Source organism: Martes martes (assembly GCF_963455335.1).
Source record: "Martes martes genome assembly, chromosome: 1".
In the NCBI taxonomy this organism is placed as follows: Eukaryota; Metazoa; Chordata; class Mammalia; order Carnivora; family Mustelidae; genus Martes; species Martes martes.
In genome coordinates this window covers 116474632-116494164 of record NC_137888.1, presented here as the reverse complement: position 1 = coordinate 116494164, position 19533 = coordinate 116474632, and the positions used below count along the sequence as shown (strand labels likewise).

General features: G+C 40.7%; 1 protein-coding gene across 2 annotated transcripts in view; it reads right to left on the bottom strand.

The window, feature by feature from the left end:
• Positions 1-1210: 1210 nt before the first annotated feature.
• The window catches only part of PCYT1A (phosphate cytidylyltransferase 1A, choline), a 52538-nt gene continuing 34215 nt past the window's right edge, over positions 1211-19533 (bottom strand). For both annotated transcript variants that reach the window (XM_080815561.1, XM_080815562.1), the window contains exons 4-9: positions 17802-17918; positions 16523-16674; positions 8635-8713; positions 7831-7973; positions 6184-6372; positions 1211-5311 (exon numbers count right to left, since the gene is read on the bottom strand). In XM_080815561.1, coding sequence (XP_080671687.1) covers positions 5105-5311; positions 6184-6372; positions 7831-7973; positions 8635-8713; positions 16523-16674; positions 17802-17918 — 887 coding nt within the window. In that variant the 3' untranslated portion in view covers positions 1211-5104. The remainder of the gene's footprint in view (positions 5312-6183; positions 6373-7830; positions 7974-8634; positions 8714-16522; positions 16675-17801; positions 17919-19533) is intronic.

The window sequence follows — 19533 nt, the reverse complement described above, 5'->3', positions numbered from 1 at the left end:
TCACTCTGAGTTTTCCCAAAGCCAGTGAAAGGGGGGAAAGTATGTGGTAGTTTGCCTGTTATAAGAACAGGAGTAGAAATCAACCAGGCAAACCCTTACGATTATTGTGGCATTATTTACAATAACCAAAATATGGAAGCAACCTAAGTGTCCATCAACAGAAGAACGGATAAGGAAAATGTCATATAGCTATACTATGGAATATTATACAGCCATAAAAAGGAGACCATGCCATTTGAGACAACATGGATGGACCTAGAGGGTATTACGCTAAGTGAAATAAGTCAAACTGAAAAAGGCAAATACCATATGATTCCACTCATAAATGGAATCTAAAAGGAAATGAATAAACAAATGAAAAGCAGAATCAGAACTATAAATACAGAGAACTGATGGTCCAGAGATGGGGTGAGGGGTTGGGCAAAATGGGCCAAGAGGAGTGGGAGATATGGGCCTTCAGCTGTGGAAGGAGTTCGTCACAAGAACAAAAAGAGCATAAGGAATACAGTCAATGAGGGGCACCGAGGTGTCTCAGTTGATTAAGCATCTGACTCTTGAGTTTGGCTCAGGTCATGATCTCAAGCCCTGTGTCGGGCTCTGCGCTCAGTGCAAAGTCTACTTAAGATTCTTTCTCCCTCTCCCTCTGCCCATGCACACCTTCTCTCACTCTCTCTCTCAAATAAATAAATAAAATCTTTTAAAAAAAGGAATACAGTGAATGATATTGTAATAGCAATGTAATGGGACAGATGGTAGCAATACTTGTGGTGAACAAAGCATAATGTATAAACTTGCCAAACCACTAAGTTGTACACCTGAAACTAATGTAACAGGGTATGTCAACAACAACAACAACAACAACAAAAGAACTCAACCACGCAAAAATAGTACAAACCTGAAGTCTCAGAAGAAACCAGGCTTCTGAAGATCAGATGGAAGGTATTCTTTCCCTTACAGATGTGTCATTAGTGCACTGATGACATTAGACCTCATAGATCTGGATCAGCCTCCCTTAAAGGGACAATGGCTTTTTGAGCCTTCTATGCAAAGCTACAAAAGGATTTCCCTCATAATATGGTCATGGAACAATTTTGAGGAGACAAATTAGGATGCAAAAGCAAAAGAACTGCGGGTATAGGTAAAAGTCCCAAATACATCAAACATCTTATACACATGTATACCAGGTCATAAACACAGGAAATGGTACATTAGGTAAAACCACTTTGCCTTTATTTGGCTAAATGACAAAGGCCCAAATAACTGGAACAAATTAATAACACTCACATAGGAAAACAATATATTGAACACCGATTGAGGAAAACACCCTGTGGATGCTGGCACTGCGGATGGGGCTAACATTCATACCAAGGCCAGCGTTTCTTCCCAACATACCTTTTTCTTTTCAGGATCCTCCATACAAAGCAACTCAACCAATCAAGTCTCTGTGTTTAAAATAGTCAGTGCCCCCTGAAGAAGGGTGGGAAAGCTCTCTTTAAACCTAAAGGAACACAACCTGAGTCATCCTAGTGTTAAACCTAGCACTTTGTTTTCTACCCCAATCTGAGTATTAACATAAAACTTTGGCAGACAGAAAATCTTTCCTCTTTATTTTAGAGAAAATTAACATTTAATAGTATAATCCCAAGAATATGTTCTACTTATTTGGAAAAATAGAAGCTAGGGACCACTCTTTATCCCATGACAATTTATTCTATGAGAGAAAACAAGAACATCATTGTATGACTTTGAAAAATACAACCTTTAAAAATACTTACATTGGTAAGCTTAAAAAAAATACCATTAGTTAAAACCATTATTAAGGGAGCTTTTTTCCCTACCTGTTACTAGTTCAACTTCTGGTGAAAGGGTGTGCTGACAGAAAATGCAGAACCTATGGCTTTTAGGGAATTAAAGAAAAGCAGCAAAATATAATTGATTTGGAAAGATTTTAGATAGATCTAAAACACGGTCAAAAAGGCAATGAGCTCCAGAATAACAAAAGCTACCCACAAATCAAGATAATCCAGAGAAACCAAAGCACTGTGAAGAATCATCACAGGGAGAATATCCAGAGGCTGCCTGACCAGTTGTGTGGTCTACAAGTAAAATAAGAAAAATCTAACTCAGGTGCTACGTTATCGGCAATCAGATAAAGTCAAAAGTTCTCTTGACCTCCTTCATATTTTTTCTTATTTAGGATCTTCAACGTCCTCATATCCCCAACCTTCTTACCCAAGCCTCAGCGAAATAATGCTCTTTGGCTCTAATTATCAGAAACAGCGCAGCAGTACAAAGGATCTCTTTCCACTCCTCAAAAGTTTCAACCTCTCTTCCTTACTGCTACTGAGTCTAGTGTATGAAAACAGCAAACTTTCTGCCCAGACATCCCAAGATAACTAAAGTAGCACCTCCTCAGCATTCTGAGGAGCACGGAATGTCTCCGTTCTTCCCTCTTACAGACTGGGCTCTGAAGCCAACCAGTGTTTAAGGCTCACCCACCTCTGCTACATTTGGCTTATTGCTTAGTGTGTGGGATTCAGGGAAATAGCAATTAATATTAATATTAGAAATCAATCTTAACAGTTAATATTAAAATTAATAATAGCAGATTTACAGATCACAGGCACGGTCATGGTAGGCAAACCACTAACTTCATTTAATTAGGCACAAATGATCAAATAATACATCATCCCGACAGCTTCCCTCCACCCATCCTTGTCCAGCACCTAGGATCCCATTTACCCCAAAGTAGCTAATATGCCACACCATAAATTTTCATCTTCAAGTCAAAATTACTTCAAGATGCACTAGTGTTAGGAGACTGAGGCCACAGAGGCTCGTCAAAAGGGGTGAGAGGGCTTTCCAAGCACATGTGCATATGCTGGACCTGGCAGTCTCGGAGAACTTACCAGCAGAGCGGTTATATTCCAAGGGCAGGGAATGCCAAAAGTAACCCACTGACAGAGCAGAGGAAGAGATCCCAGACAGTATACTTGAGAGGAGTGACACACAGGGTACAAAACCACATTCTGAGCATCTCCCTTGCCAAATACACTTGGTCAGTATGTACCTTGAAGGAATAGGTAGGTGACCTTCAGTGATTTCATCATCTTTCTATACCAAGGAGAATAAGACAGAAGTAGGCAAATCCCCAAAGAAGGAAGACTAAAGCAGAAAAGTTAAAATACGTGATCCTATGAAGCTTGTTAATGGAGGAAAACAAGAACTTGAACTGTTGCAAAAAAAGGATTCCAAGCCAAAGCTCATGTAAACCATATCTGATAGCAAAAAGAGCACTTCATGAGAAGAGTCAGAAATGTAGTTTTTATAAGTCATCATGACAAGAGATTTCCCTCTCTTTGTCTCTACTCTGCTATACTCCGCCTCTCTGGGTGATCAGGAGTTATAAGAAACCAGGTAGTCCTGCTGTGCAAGCAGGCAGTGATTCTACCCTGATCCTCAGGCAGAAGAGCAGGTTTTACCAGAAAATATTTAGGGAGGAGACTATGAGATGCTCACAGCCTTAGCACTGGGGCAAGCAAAGATAAAATGTGGTTTTCTTAGCTGAAAACACCAAAACTCTACCCCCACAAGGGGTATTTATGAGTGACAGGGTGGGGCCTGGACATAAGCAATTTTCCCCTGAACCCAGCTACAGGATTACTGAAGATGATGGTCTCCTCGGTCACGTAGGGGTACAGTGCTAGAGGCTTAGAATGAGCTCACGCTCAACTGCAAGTGTTAAGCTTCAGCATCTCTGATGTGGGATGTAAGTGCTGAATCCTCCTGGGCAACCTAACAGGAGCAGTGGGACCATAACCAAGAGGCACACGTGGGAAAGGGAGAGAACCTGCCATTTTCTTGTAATGTTCTATGGCCTGCTGGAGGGGCAGCAGAAGGAAGTCCCAACCAGCTGCAACTCTCAGAGGAAAAGAAACACCACCTGGAGCATTAGTTCCAGTCAAGAACATTCTTAAGAAGGACAGAGTTCAAGATAAGGCTTTAGGAAGTGGGGGGGGTGTTTCTTTATGCTTTTGTGTTTAAATTCTGTGCAAATCTCTCTAAATATTCGGTATGGCTTTGAACAACATGGATTAACAGATCATGTTCAAACTGCAGACATTTACAAAGTATCCTCTGTAAAAAGCTAGGTAATAAGCATCGAAATAGCAGGGCCAGGGACTTACTCACAGATGGGAAAATTAACCTAACCTGACCCTATATAGGATTGAGTATTGTCCCACTGCCCTCCCCAATCACAATAAATCTGGAAGTGTTCCTGCCTTCAAAGGTAGACTGTAGGAAAGAGATTGACGAGAGCTCCCAAATAATTGGGTGAGAGTTTTCTGAGAAGATGAACACAGCAGGAAAACCGTAGCTGATGCCATGTGGTCTGGTTTCATCCCCATCAGTGTCTTCCATGGACCCCATTGGGTCCAACAAGAAACTCCTCAGGGAGTAAGAAAAGTTAGGCTCAGATCTCCTTCTTCTCACAGCCAGCCACATTAACACACGTGCCAGCAGTACATTTAGGGGATTTGTGACTGAGTTTACTTAGCTTTTAGCTTTTTTGTTAAGGACACCAAAATTGTGCTATTTCCCCTGCCCCCTGAAATCATTCATCAGCATGGCTCATTGCTTGAAGGGCTCGGCAAGCCACTCTGCCTCTGAACAGAAGGCAAACACTATAGTGTATCAGGAAGAAAAGGCCTCTGAGTAATATACCACTTCCTTCTGCCCACTCCTCAGGGGCAAAAAATTAGTTCTACTTACAACATTTGAAAGACTAATTTTTAAAAAATTAATAAAAATGACAATTTCCCTGTCAAAATCACATGAACATAAACAGTAAAGCAAAGTCTGTAGGGAGGGTATATGGATGCAGAACAGGTTTCTGAGGTGCAGTCAGCCTCCTTCTTGGTGTGGATGGGTGATGTCTCCTGGAGAATAGGCTGTCGGATCCCATCCTAGGTCCTCCTGCCCCAACTTTCTTTCCTTTGTAGCTGTCCTTAGGTTTAGTGTTGGAATCACAATTTGAAATTCAACAGAGAGCTTCTGAAGGTGATGGGACAGAGGGAGGGGACAGGAAAGAAGGGATGAAAACTTAGTCTTCTTCATCCTCACTGATATCATAGGCTGCAGCCTTGTGCCTGGAGAGGTTTGCTGGGGAGGAAGGCGGGGAAGTCTTGCCAGAGAAGGGCCATCGGAAAGACGGGGATGGGGAGCGTTCCCGAGTGGGGCTGCTGCTGGGACTCTGCTTTGGACTGATGGCCTGCAGCATCCGGCCTTTACCCTCTTTCAGCATGTGTTTCTGGGGAGACCAAAAGGAAGAATTAGAAGAAACCTAGGGATCCTACTAAATCACCACTGGAGGATCTGAGACTTTAAATTATCATGAGTGCCCTGTGCAATGCCAAAAGTGACCAAATACACTAAGGGAGGGATACACCTAAAATTTTAAGCAATTTCCTCCCTAAAATAGTCCATGCTATGCTTCTTATCTAAGGGTTCCTACCTGTTATCCACAGTCACCCAATTCTCGATGACTATGTCAAAGGAATTCTTAAATGGCTACTTGGTCCAGAGTCTAGGCTCCAGGCAAAAACAAAGGAACTCACTCAGACGAAAGGGTACCTATTCTAGTGTGAGAGCTCTCTGAAAAGGAAATTCTATATTCTCCCTAAATAATCTGTTCTGGTATCAAATACTTTCACAGTTACATGCTTCTTGATAACCTAAGGCTCACTTGCTAAACAACTACACTCACCATCTATTCGGCTTAAAGAGACCTTGTTACTCCTCAAGGACAGAACTCTCACCTCACCCAGCAGCTCTGCAGCAGCTGTTTGTACTGGAGGCAGCTTTCTTTCTACTGTTCTTTGTTCTTTCCTTTCCTTTTTATCTAAAACTATAATATAAAAGCAAACTGGGAAAGGTCATTTGCTTATCACCAGATTTGGAGGTTGACAGAGAGCTGGCAATATTATTTAGGAGAATGTGTAACCTCTTTCTGTAATGAGTTTAAACAACTTTTTGGGGACAGTTGAAATATAGTTCTGCCCAGTATCAGGAACAGATTAGATAACTACTTAATGTTGATGTCCCTTTCTATAATGCTATAATTCTTCACACAGCATGAATTTTCCTGAAATTTCCTAAACTGTCTACCAGGAAAGAACATACCAGAGCTCCTTCTGGACCAAACATTTCCAGGAAACTTCCAATGAATTCTCGGGATTTCTCCTCCCATTTCTGAATGAGATCAATGCTTTTTTCCTCCACCTTCTGAACAAATTCTTTTGACTTTTCTTCCACGTCTTTCACTTTCTTCTTTACTTTGTCAACCCGCTCCTGCAAGTGGTATTTCTTCTCCTAAGTAAAGAAATAATTGTTTTAAGATATAATACTCACTCTGACCTCCATTCCAAAGGGAGAAGAAAAAAAAAGTTTCAGCACGTTACTGACACGATTTCCAGTCGTCAGAATTTCACTTCACCCTAATCTCTTGTATCTCTAGCATAGTAACAGATTAAATATACTCTGGATGGTCATCTTATATGAAAGTGTGATAATTCAAACATTATAGAAGCCTGGATTAAACTAAAGATATAGAGTATGCTCAGTAACCACTGGGCATATAGCCAAATGAAGTCAGATTTTTTAAGACTATATTAAAACTGATGTACTATATGTTGGCTAACTGAACATAATAATTAAAAAAAAAACATAAACTTGGAATATAAACATGCCCAACATAACCCAAACCCCATTCTAGATGAAGATATGTAAGGAGCCACAGGATTACTGCACAATATTGCCAAGAATAAGACAACTCTCATAGGTTGAAGTAGTGGATCTTTTACTAAATTTGTTTATGGTATTGATGTTTTCCTGCTATCACTGGCTTATTCTATGATTTTAGAAGAGCTTTTTGTTCTATTTTTTAGTATTTAGAGGTCTGTTTGCTCATCTGCAAAATGAAGATACCCTATGGTCCTACCAGCTTCCCTGAACAGAAGGGAAAATGGTATGGGTCGAGGGGAGGTTTAGCCAAAGGAAAAGTATTTTCATAATTTCCAGATCATAAAGGGGAACGGGAATATGTTTAGTATTTTTAAACACCTGAAAAAGATTCTGTGGTAGGTGGTTAACAACAGCTAGGGTTTATCTGCAAAGCTAAACATATTTGATGAAGCCATTTCACCTATTCATTATTCACACAACTGGCAGCAGGTAAGGAAGCATGGTAAACTACTAGTACAGAAGATATATTAGCAGCTTTCTTTTTTTAAAATCAACTTTATTAAGATACAATTTATATACAAAATGTATAGCTCTTTGTTTCTAAAAGGCAATATTAAACTAAGTAAACTACGCTTTCATAAATCAAATTTTAAAACCGAGGTCCATATGCCCTGAGAAATTGCATGCAAAATGTTGTGTGTGCCACTATCCACACAGGGACAGGATCCATAGCTTTCATTAGATTTTCCAAAGACCATCCAATCAAAAAAAAAAAAAAAAGGTATGAACTGCGGTTTTAAATATATTTGATACAAATACTGTACTATGTTAAGTAACATATTCTTATTTAATTGGCTGTGTATTTTTATATCAATGTGTTGACTGATACTAGACCATAAAGGCAGAGAATGCCTCTGTTTTATTCTCTTTGTAAAGCTTAGCGCAGTGTAATCAGCAAAGAGGCACTCATTGAATTTTGGAGGCGACAGTTACAGCAGACAGAAAAGCAACTTTAGCTCAGATGAGGTAGGAGGTAAACGTGTGTCCTATAGGGCCAGGGAACTCTGGGATGAAGCTGGAACTCACATTGATAAAGCTGACATTGAGCTCCTTTGCCGTGTAGCCCCTCTGTAGATTCCGTCTGGCATACACATCATAGTCCCGGACAATTCGGGTGATGATGTCTGATGTGGAGATACCTTCTGTCCTCTGTGTTGGTGCAAACATACCTAATCCAAGAACACACACATACACTGTGACATTCTGGTTAACTCAGGCCATAGGACTAGATGGAAACTGTGAGCAACATTCTTTTTCTCAAAAAATGATCTTCTATTACTAAGTGAAGTCTGGAGATATTGACATACAGGAGGAAGACTGAATCAAAGGCTAGGGGTAAGGAAAGGAAGAACTATATAGTCCTAATATTAAAAAAATATATATATGGGCCTGGGAGTTTCCTAAAATTAAAATAGGTATCAAAAGTAGATGCTTAGGGACGCCTGGGTGGCTCAGTCTGTTAAGCCTCTTCTTTTGGCTCAGGTCATGATCCTAGGGTCCTGGGATCGAGTCCCACATTGGGCTCCTTGCTCAGCGGGGAGCCTACTTCTCCCTCTGCTGGCTGCTCCCCCTGCTTGTGCTCTTTCTCTCTCTCTCGGACAAACAAACAAAATCTTAAAAAAAAAAAAAAAAAAAAAAGTAGATGCTTAGACTGCGAATTGATGGATATCAGTGCTATGCTCACCTAAACCTCTTATCTGAAGTGTGACTGAAAGTAGATATTGAATTTCTAAGTGCATAAATTTTCCTTTGTTAACGTAGCAATGTCATTGATTCTCTGTTGCTGCCCCTGAGACTTCATAAAGTGAGGATGTAGATCAGCTTACTTACCTGCTTCCTTGATGTGCTTATAAACATCATCGCTCCCAGCAGAAGAATAAGGGATGTCATCATGGGCTACAAAATCAATCTGAAATAGGGAAACATCATTTAAAACTGAGGATCAATGACATCAGAAAGAACCAGTAAATATTCCCCCAGAAAATACTCTCCCAGATTCAGAATAAAGGACAAGGAGAGGCCAGGCCTCAAGTGGACTTTTTTTCTTTATCTCTCTTTGCCTTGCTTCATAAATTCTGTGATTCGTTCATAAACTATACAATTTAATTTTTTAATCTATTTTTCACTCATAAATATGAAGTTGACCAGTTTCTTTTTTTTTAGCTAACTCTCCTGGTCTACTGGAAGTGCTACCCTTACACTGCACACGAGTCACCATGCTGTAGTAAACACGACTGGAGGATTTGCTGGTGTGTTAGTGAGTGGAGCTGAGGAAATCTCCCCATCCTCCTGGGTCTATAAAGATTGGTCAAATAAGGTTTCTAAAAATATGCATAAGAGGTCACTTCTTCCTTAGCTGGTTTCTCTTTCAGACCATGAGATGAGTGGGAATATAAAAATAGCAACCAAGAGCCCTTTTACTAGAACAGATACATCTATACTCCTGAGGAATGTGAAACTCAAAGCCATAAAAGCCATAAAAGACATTTAGGTCTTGGGCTCTATCATTTTACTACTGTCAATACCTCTTTCAACAGTGAGAAGAGATCAATAGCATGGGATCAATAATCTTTCAGAGAGATATGCTAACCTTACTTATTTAGTCATTCCTACATAGGCCATATGCCCTTTACTAATGTAATTGCTAATACGACTATACCTAATTCCCAGAAGCCAGTAGTGTGAAGCATGCCTATCAGGACTGTGTCAGAGACTCTCAGCTAACATCCTGATTACCTATGAACAATTTGTCAGGGATTGATAGGCTGCAAAGTGAAAATAAGAATGGTGGGATCAGGAGTCAACATGACGGAGAAGTTACAGGCTGAGACGACATCAGGTAGCAGGAGATCAGCTAGATAGCTTATCTAACCATTGCAAACACCTACAAATCCAACGGGAAATCGAAGAGAAGAAGAGCAACAATTCTAGAAACAGAAAATTGATCACTTTCTGAAAGGTAGGACCTGCGGAGAAGTGAATCCAAAATGACGGGAAGATAGACCCCGAGGGGAGGGGCCAGCTCCCGGCAAGCGGCGGAGCAACGGAGAACAAAATCAGGACTTTTAAAAGTCTGCTCCACTGAGGGACATCGCTCCAGAGGCTAAACCGGGGAGAAGCCCACGCGGGGTCAGTGTAACCCCAGGTCCCGCGGGGTCACAGAAGGACCGGGGGTGTCTGAGTGTCGCAGAGCTTGCAGGTATTAGAGCAGGGAAGCCGGCTACAGCGACAAAGCCGAGGAGTGAGCTATCAGCTCAGGGTTACCTTGAACCGGGCATAGGCTGGGTAAGCTCGGAGCGCAGCCGGAGGCCAGGGAGATGGAGTGACTGAGCACTTTTCTCCAAGCGCGTGGTTGGAGGCCAAAGAGACGGAAGCGACCGAGCGCTTTTCTCCCAAGCACAACCGATTGAGCGCTTTTCTCCAAGCGCGACCAGAGGCCAGGGAGACAGGGGCGTTTGGGCGCTTTTCTCTGAGGGTGCACTGAGGAGCGGGACCCCGAGCTCTTGGCTCCTCTGGGCCAGAGATTGGGAGGCCGCCATTTTCATTCCCGTCCTCCGGAACTCTATGGAAAGCACTCAGGGAACAAAAGCTCCCAAAAGCAAACCCGAGCAGATTACTTAGCCCAGCCCCTGGTAAGGGCAGTGCAATTCCGCCTGGGGCAAAGACACTTGAGAACCACTACAACAGGCCCCTCCCCCAGAAGATCAACAAGAAACCCAGCCAAGACCAACTTCACTCACCAAGGAGAACAGTGGAATTCCAGAGGAGGAGAAAGCAAATCTTATCTGAACAAAATGACAAGGCAGAAAAACTCACCACAAAAAAAAGAACAAGAGGCAGTACCGAAGGCTGGGGACCTAATCAATACAGACATTGGTAACATGACAGATCTAGACTTCAGAATGACGATTCTCAAGGTTCTAGCCGGGCTCGAAAAAGGCATAGAAGATATCAGAGAAACCCTCTCCGGAGAGATAAAAGTCCTTTCTGGAGAAATAAAAGAACTAAAATCTAACCAAGTTGAAATCAAAAAAGCTATTAATGAGGTGCAATAAAAAATGGAAGCTCCTACTGCTAGGATAAATGAGGCAGAAGAAAGAATTAGTGACATAGAAGACCAAATGACAGAGAATAAAGAGCTGAGCAAAAGAGAGACAAACAAATACTGGACCACGAGGAGAGAATTCGAGAGATAAGTGACACCATAAGGCGACACAACATTAGAATAATTGGGATTCCAGATGAAGAATAAAGAGAGAGGGGAGCAGAAGGTATATTGGAGAGAATTACTGGAGAGAATTTCCCTAATATGGCAAAGGGAACAAACATCAAAATCCAGGAGATGCAAAGAACGCCCCTCAAAATCAATAAAAATAGGTCCACACCCCATCACCTGATAGTAAAATTTACAAGTCTTAGAGACAAAGAGAAAATCCTGAAAGCAGCCCGGGAAAAGAAGTCTGTAACATACAAGGGTAAAAACATTAGATTGGCAGCAGACTTATCCACAGAGACCTGGCAGGCCAGAAAGAACTGGCATGATATATTCAGAGCACTAAACGAGAAAAACATCCAGCCAAGAATACTATATCCAGCTAGGCCATCATTGAAAATAGAAGGAGAGATAAAGAGCTTCCAGGACAAACAAAAACTGAAAGAATTTGCAAACACCAAACCAGCTCTACAGGAAATATTGAAAGGGGTCCTCTAAGCAAAGAGAGACCCTAGAAGTAGTAGATCAGAAAGAAACAGAGACAATATACAGTAACAGTCACCTTACAGGCAAGACAATGGCAATAAATTCATATCTCTCCATAGTTACCCTGAATGTTAATGGGCTAAATGCCCCAATCAAAAGACACAGGGTATCAGAATGGATAAAAAAGCAAAACCCATCAATATGTTGCCTACAAGAAACTCATTTTAGACCCGAAGACACCTCCAGATTTAAAGTGATGGGGTGGAAAACAATGTACCATGCTAATGGACATCAGAAGAAAGCTGGGGTGGCAATCCTTATATCAGATCAATTAGATTTTAAGCCAAAGACTATAATAAGAAATGAGGAAGGACACTATATCATACTCAAAGGGTCTGTCCAACAAGAAGACCTAACAATTTTAAATATCTATGCCCCTAACATGGGAGCAGCGAACTATATAAACCAATTAATAACAAAATCAAAGAAATACATCGACAATAATACAATAAAAGTAGGGGACTTTAACACTCCCCTCAATGAAATGGACAGATCATCTAAGCAAAAGGTCAACAAGGAAATAAAGGCCTTAAATGACACACTGGATCAGATGGACATCACAGATATATTCAGAACATTCCATCCCAAAATAACAGAGTACACATTCTTCTCTAGTGCACACAGAACATTCTCTGGAATAGACCACATCCTGGGTCATAAATCAGGTCTCAACTGGTATCAAAAGGCTGGGATCATTCCCTGCATATTTTCAGACCACAATGCTCTGAAGCTAAAACTCAATCACAAGAGGAAATTTCGAAAGAACCCAAATACATGGAGACTAAACAGCATCCTTCTAAAAAATGAATGGGTTAACCAGGAAATTAAAGAAGAATTGAAAAAATTCATGGAAACAAATGATAATGAAAACACAACGGTTCAAAATCTGTGGGACACAGCAAAGGCAGTCCTGAGAGGAAAATATATAGCAGCACAAGCCTTTCTCAAGAAACAAGAAAGGTCTCAAATACACAACCTAACCCTACACCTAAAGGAGCTGGAGAAAAAACAACAAAGAAAGCCTAAACCCATCAGGAGAAGAGAAATCATAAAGATCAGAGCAGAAATCAATAAAATAGAAACCAAAAAAACAATAGAACAAATCAATGAAACCAGGAGCTGGTTCTTTGAAAGAATTAATAAGATTGATAAACCCCTGGCCAGACTTATCAAAAAGAAAAGAGAAAGGACCCAAATAAATAAAATCATGAATGAAAGAGGAGAGATCACAACCAACACCAAAGAAATACAAACAATTATAAGAACATACTATGAGCAACTCTACACCAACAAATTCGACAATCTGGAAGAAATGGATACATTTCTAGAGACATATAAACTACCACAACTGAACCAGGAAGAAACAGAAAACCTGAACAGACCCATAACCAATAGGGAGATTGAAACAGTCATCAAAAATATCCAAACAAACAAAAGTCCAGGGCTACACGGCTTCCCAGGGGAATTCTACCAAACATTTAAAGAAGAATTAATTCCTATTCTTCTGAAACTGTTCCAAAAAATAGAAATGGAAGGAAAACTTCCAAACTCATTTTATGAGGCCAGCATCACCTTGATCCCCAAACCAGACAAAGATCTCATCAAAAAAGAGAATTACAGACCAATATCCTTGATGAACACATGCGAAAATTCTCACCAAAATACTGGCCAATAGAATCCAACAGTACATTAAAAGGATTATTCACCACGACCAAGTGGGATTTATTCCAGGGCTGCAAGGTTGGTTCAACATCCACAAATCAATCAATGTGATACAATACATTAATAAAAGAAAGAACAAGAACCATATGATACTCTCAATAGATGCTGAAAGATCATTTGACAAAGTACAGCATCCCTTCCTGATTAAAACTCTTCAAAGTGTAGGGATAGAGGGCACATACCTCAATATTATCAAAGCCATCTATGAAAAACCCACTGCAAATATCATTCTCAATGGAGAAAAACTGAAAGCTTTTCCGCTAAGGTCAGGAACACAACAGGGATGTCCGTTATCACCACTGCTATTCAACATAGTACTAGAAGTCCTAGCTTCAGCAATCAGACAACAAAAAGAAATTAAAGGCATCCAAATCGGCAAAGAGGAAGTCAAACTATCACTCTTTGCAGATGATATGATACTGTATGTGGAAAACCCAAAAGGCTCCACTCCAAAACTGCTAGAACTTGTACAGGAATTCAGTAAAGTGTCAGAATATAAAGTCAATGCACAGAAATCAGTTGCATTTCTTTACACTAACAACAAGACAGAAGAAAGAGAAATTAAGGAGTCAATCCCATTTACAATTGCACCCAAAACCATAAGATACCTAGGAATAAACCTAACGAAAGAGGCAAAGAATCTATACTCAGAAAACTATAAAGTACTCATGAAAGAAATTGAGGAAGACACAAAGAAATGGAAAAATGTTCCATGCTAATGGATTGGAAGAACAAATATTGTGAAAATGTCTATGCTACCTAAAGCAATCTACACATTTAATGCAATCCCTATCAAAATCCCATCCATTTTTTTCAAAGAAATAGAACAAATAATCCTAAAATTTATGGAACCAGAAAAGACCTCGAATAGCTAGAGGAATATTGAAAAAGCAAGCCAAAGTTGGTGGCATCACAATTCCAGACTTCAAGCTCTATTACAAAGCTGTCATCATCAAGACAATATGGTACTGGCACAAAAACAGACACATATATCAATGGAACAGAACAGAGAGCCCAGATATAGACCCTCAACTCTATGGTCAACTAATCTTCAACAAAGCAGAAAGGAATGTCCAATGGAAAAAAGACAGCCTCTTCAACAAATGGTGTTGGGAAAATTGAACAACCACATGCAGAAAAATGAAATTGGACTATTTCTTCATACCACACACAAAAAGAGACTCAAAATGGATGAAGGACCTCAATGTGAGAAAGGAATCCATCAAAATCCTTGAGGAGAACACAGGCAGCAACCTCTTTGACCTCAACCACAGCAACTTCTTCCTAGAAACATCGCCAAAGGCAACAGAAGCACGGGCAAAAATGAACTACTGGGATTTCATCAAGATCAAAAGCTTTTGCACAGCAAAGGAAACAGTTAACAAAACCAAAAGACAACTGACAGAATGGGAGAAGATATTTGCAAACGACATATCAGATAAAGGACTAGTATCCAAAATCTATAAAGAGCTTAGCAAACTCAACCCCCAAAGAACAAATAATCCAATCAAGAAATGAGCAGAGGACATGAACAGACATTTCTGCAAAGAAGACATCCAAATAGCCAACAGACACATGAAAAAATGCTCCACATCTCCACAATGAGATACCACCTCACGCCAGCCAGAATGGCTAAAATTAACAAGTCAAGAAATGACAGATGCTGGCGAGGATGCGGAGAGAGGGGAACCCTCCTACACTGTTGGTGGGAATGCAACCTGGTGCAACCACTCTGGAAAACAGTGTGGAGGTTCCTCAAAAAACTGAAAATAGAGCTACCCTATGACCCAGAGATTGCACTACTGGGTATATATCCTAAAGATACAAATGTGGTGCTCCGAAGGGGCACGTGCACCCGAATGTTTATAGCAGCAATGTCCACAGTAGCCAAACTATGGAAAGAACCTAGATGTCCATCAACAGATGAATGGATAAAGAAGATGTGGTATATATATACAATGGAATACTATGCAGCCACCAAAAGAAATGAAATCTTGCCATTTGTGACAACGTGGATGGAACTAGAGGGTATTATGCTTAGTGAAATAAGTCAATCGGAGAAAGACATCTATCATATGATCTCCCTGATATGAGGAAGGGGAGATGTAACATGGGGAGTTTAGGGGGTAGGAAAAGAAAAAATGAAAGAAGATGGGATTGGGAGGGAGACAAACCATAAAAGACTCAATCTCAAAAAACAGACTGAGGGTTGCTGGGGGGAGGGTGGTGGGGATATGGACATGGGGAGGGTGTATGCTATGATGAGTGCTGTGAAATGTGTAAACCTGGCGATTCACAGACCTGTACCCCTGGGGATAAAAATACATTATATGTTTATTTAAAAATTTAAAAATTAAATTAAAAAAATTGAAAAAAAAAAAAAAAGAAAAGAAGGATCGTGGCCAAGTAAGACTGCTGGCTGAGGATTCACTGTTAACAAAGAGAAAAGGGAAGTTAAAAGTTCCTCTGACCTCTTCTGCCTGAACCTGCCTGGCTCTGGTTGCTGAAAATAATCTTATTCACCACCTTTAGTACCACACTGGCTTGCAAGTACTGATATAGAAAAGCTAGAGAACTATAAAAGGTCTGTCCTAATCCCAAATAGTTTTAACAGATACCCTTTAGCTTCAGGCCTACCCCCAAGTATTGCTTTTAAAGCACTTTGGCTACTTTTGTTCTTTTTGCCTCACTGAACAGCTCACCTTTGACATTCCACATACTCCTGCTGAGAACTGACAATATACTTGCTGGTTTCTCAAGCTTGGGGACCTCAACCTGACCTGATAAACTCTTCTCACCTTTTATACCCACCTTTTTATTTATTTATTTTTTATTCTATAGGACTGGTATATTAGGAGGATGGACACATTCATAGTGTGGGGGTATAAAAATCACTTAACTGAAGAGTTCAGTTTCTAGCCCTGCTACTGTGTATCCTGGACCAGGTTTTTTGGTTTCTCTGGCTCTATTCTCATATGTAAAGTAGAAAGAATAGCTACCCAATAAGATTGTTTTGGGGAGCAAATGAAATATTATGGATATAAAAGTGCTTATAAACCACCAAACGCCATACAAATGTCAGGGATGATCATTATTAGTAGTAATATCCTCTGTGTGAAATTTATATAGAGCACAGAAGTAAAAAAAGGCTAGTGGAAAACTACCCCAAATCCCAGAAGTCTTGAGAGTTGAGGGAATTCCAGAACAAGGGATGGGGACGTGTGTTCAGTTTCTTACCCGGTGTTCTGCCAGGAACTCTGGTGTCAAGGTCCAGGGGGCATTCCTCACCACCTCATCCACATAGCGGCAGTGCTGCACTGCATCATAGCGCTCATTTTCATTCATCACCGTGAAGCCTTTGAAGTTGTGCGTAAGCTCATCACTGCAAACTGAGTTCACCACACCACAGAGTTGTAAGTCAAAGTCCTCTTTTCTTAACCATTCCTCAGTCACCAACCTTTCCCATTTCCTATGACTATAACCAATCTTCCCACCAGAAAAGAATTTCCTGGGTACAGCTCAGTCTGAGTAACATTGCTTTTCCTAATCCAAGATACACCTTCAGGACCAAGTACTCACTAAAAAGTATGTTCACACTTTGGAGAGAAGATACAACAAGGGCCTAAAATCTTTGGCTTTGAAATTAACCTCCTGTGAATTTCTGCATCACTTAAGTTTTTAAAAATGTTTTCATGTATTTTCACAAGACTGTACTGGACCACATAACATTTGCTTAACAGACTTTTGCACTTCAGTTGATTCAAAATGATAAACAGGGCTGCCTGGGTGGCTCAGTCAGCTGAGCATTTGATGCTTGGTTTCAGCTTAGGTCATGGTCTCAGGGCTCTGGGATCAAGCCCTGTGTCAGGCACCATGCACAGCACAGGCTGCTTGTCCTGCTCCCTCCCTCACTGCTTACCCACCTCCCACCCCCCTCCCACACACTCTCTCTCAAATAAATAAATAAAACCTTAAAAAAAAAAAAAAAAGACAAACTGAAATCTAGAATAAATGCTGTTTTTAAGTAGGCAATAGGGGTCACTGTTGCTCCCAAAACTGCAGAAACTCAGCTAAAAACACTGAGATAAAAACTGGACCTCTCAGGTCAGAGTGCTTGGAGCTTTTCTCGCCAGATTTATATAACTCATATACTTCATGTTTTAGAGAAGCTGTTCCATATCTCTCATTTAAAAACCAAAACAAGGGGCCCCTGGGTGGCTCAGTGGGTTAAGCCTTTGCCTTTGGCTCAGGTCATGATCTTACGGTCTTGGAGTCAAGCCCCGCAACGGGCTCTCTGCTCAGCAGGAAGCCGGCTTCCCCCTCTCTCTCTGCCTGCCTCTCTGCCTACTTGTGACCTCTCTTTCTGTCAAATAAATAAATAAATAATCTTTAAAAAAATAAAAACAAATAAAAACCAAAACAAGAGCCAGTATTCATGTTACAATAGGAGAAAAAGGCAACTATAATTTTTTTTTTTCTCCTGGAAAGCACCTAAAGTCATCAGATGTTTTCTTACCTCCTACAATGAGGTATGTATTAGGGAAAAGGTTCTTTGCTTGCATCAGAGCCCGGGCATGACCACAGTGAAATAAGTCAAATATTCCATCAGCATAAACTCTCACAGGCCGATCACCTAAATCCAAAGGAAAGAATTTATCACAAAAACACACTGATTCAATACCTTATATTTGACGAATGGAAATAACACTGTGTTCCATCTTTGCATATCCCTCTCTCAAGGTGCTCTCTGGATATTCACTCTAATGGAAGGGTGGGTTGGGGCTGTGAGGAATAACATCACAGACTTCTTTGGCTCCAGAGACACTTTTGACATCACATCCATTGACTCTGTTAGTCTGATTTCATCAAACTGCTCATGGAACTGATTTCATGATTGCTTTTTCTTGAAGTTATTTTAGAAGTAAATGGGAAGGGGCGGCTGGGTGGCTCAGTCAGTTAAGTGTCTGTCTTTTGCTCAGGTCATTATCTTAGGGTCCTAGGATTGAGCCCCGCATGAGGTTCTGCCCAGCGGGGAGCCTGCTTCTCTCTCTCCCTCTGCCACTTGTGTTCTCTTGCTTGCTCTCTCATTTTCAGGCTGCTTGATTACTGATAACTAAGCTTTGCTTTGAAAATAAACCTCCCTCCAATTGCCCGGTGAGTAAGAAGTGATCCATAGGGGTGAGACAAAGAAGGTAAAAGGGGTGAAGGTAAGTATCAGTTACCAATTTATTGCTTCTCAGTCCTAGTCACCCTCAATACCCACTCTGTGATAACAGATGGGATTCCTTCAAGGGATTTCTCCCTGACAGTGAGCATGATATTATACTTTCTCAGTAGAGGGCGATATACTAAGTATTTGAGAGTCAAATATAAATCCTACAGGACTGGGACGCCTGGGTGGCTCAGTTGGTTAAGCGGCTGCCTTCGGCTCAGGTCATGATCCCAGGGTCCTGGGATCGAGTCCCACATCGGGCTCCTTGCTCGGCAGGGAGCCTGCTTCTCCCTCTGCCTCTGCCTGCCTCTCTCTCTGCCTGTGCTCACTCTCTCTGACAAATTAAAAAAAAAAAAAAAAAAAAAAAAATCTTTAAATCCTACAGGACTTTATATTAGTGCTTTTCCTTTTTTCTCCATTAGTGAGAATAACAGAGACCAGATTGTCAATTTATTTTTAGTGGTAGCGGACTATGAAAGAAATGCCAAGAAATGACTTCTTGGAGGTACAAGACTAATACCACACACACTGAGAATGGAATTGACATTAACAGTTCCTCATGCTTCAAATAATAAACCTAACAAGTCCTAGAAACATATTCCCATATGTGAATAAAAGAAGAGTATTTAACTATAGAGGCAGAAAATAACAGTAGGAACAGCTATATCATTCTGGGAAAGGGGGGGGGGCTCATCAGATATACCATACCGAAGGGAGGGGTAAGACACATCTGCCTCCTTGAGGACAATGAAACAAAGAGGAGAAAACTGGTTCTCAGGTTTGTGGACATTTCTTTCCAGATAGCTTTATCCATAAATAAGTAGCTTTTAAACTGAGAAATTATACACTGGTGATAGAAATATAAATTGGTACAACTTTTAAGGGCAATTAGAGGGGTGCCTCAGCAGGGAGTCTGCTTCTCCCTTCCCCTACTTGTGCATGTGCACAGTATATGCATGCTCTCTCTCAAATAAATAAATAAAATATTTTTTAAAAAGGCAATTAGACAATATCTATTAAAAGACAAATAAATGCT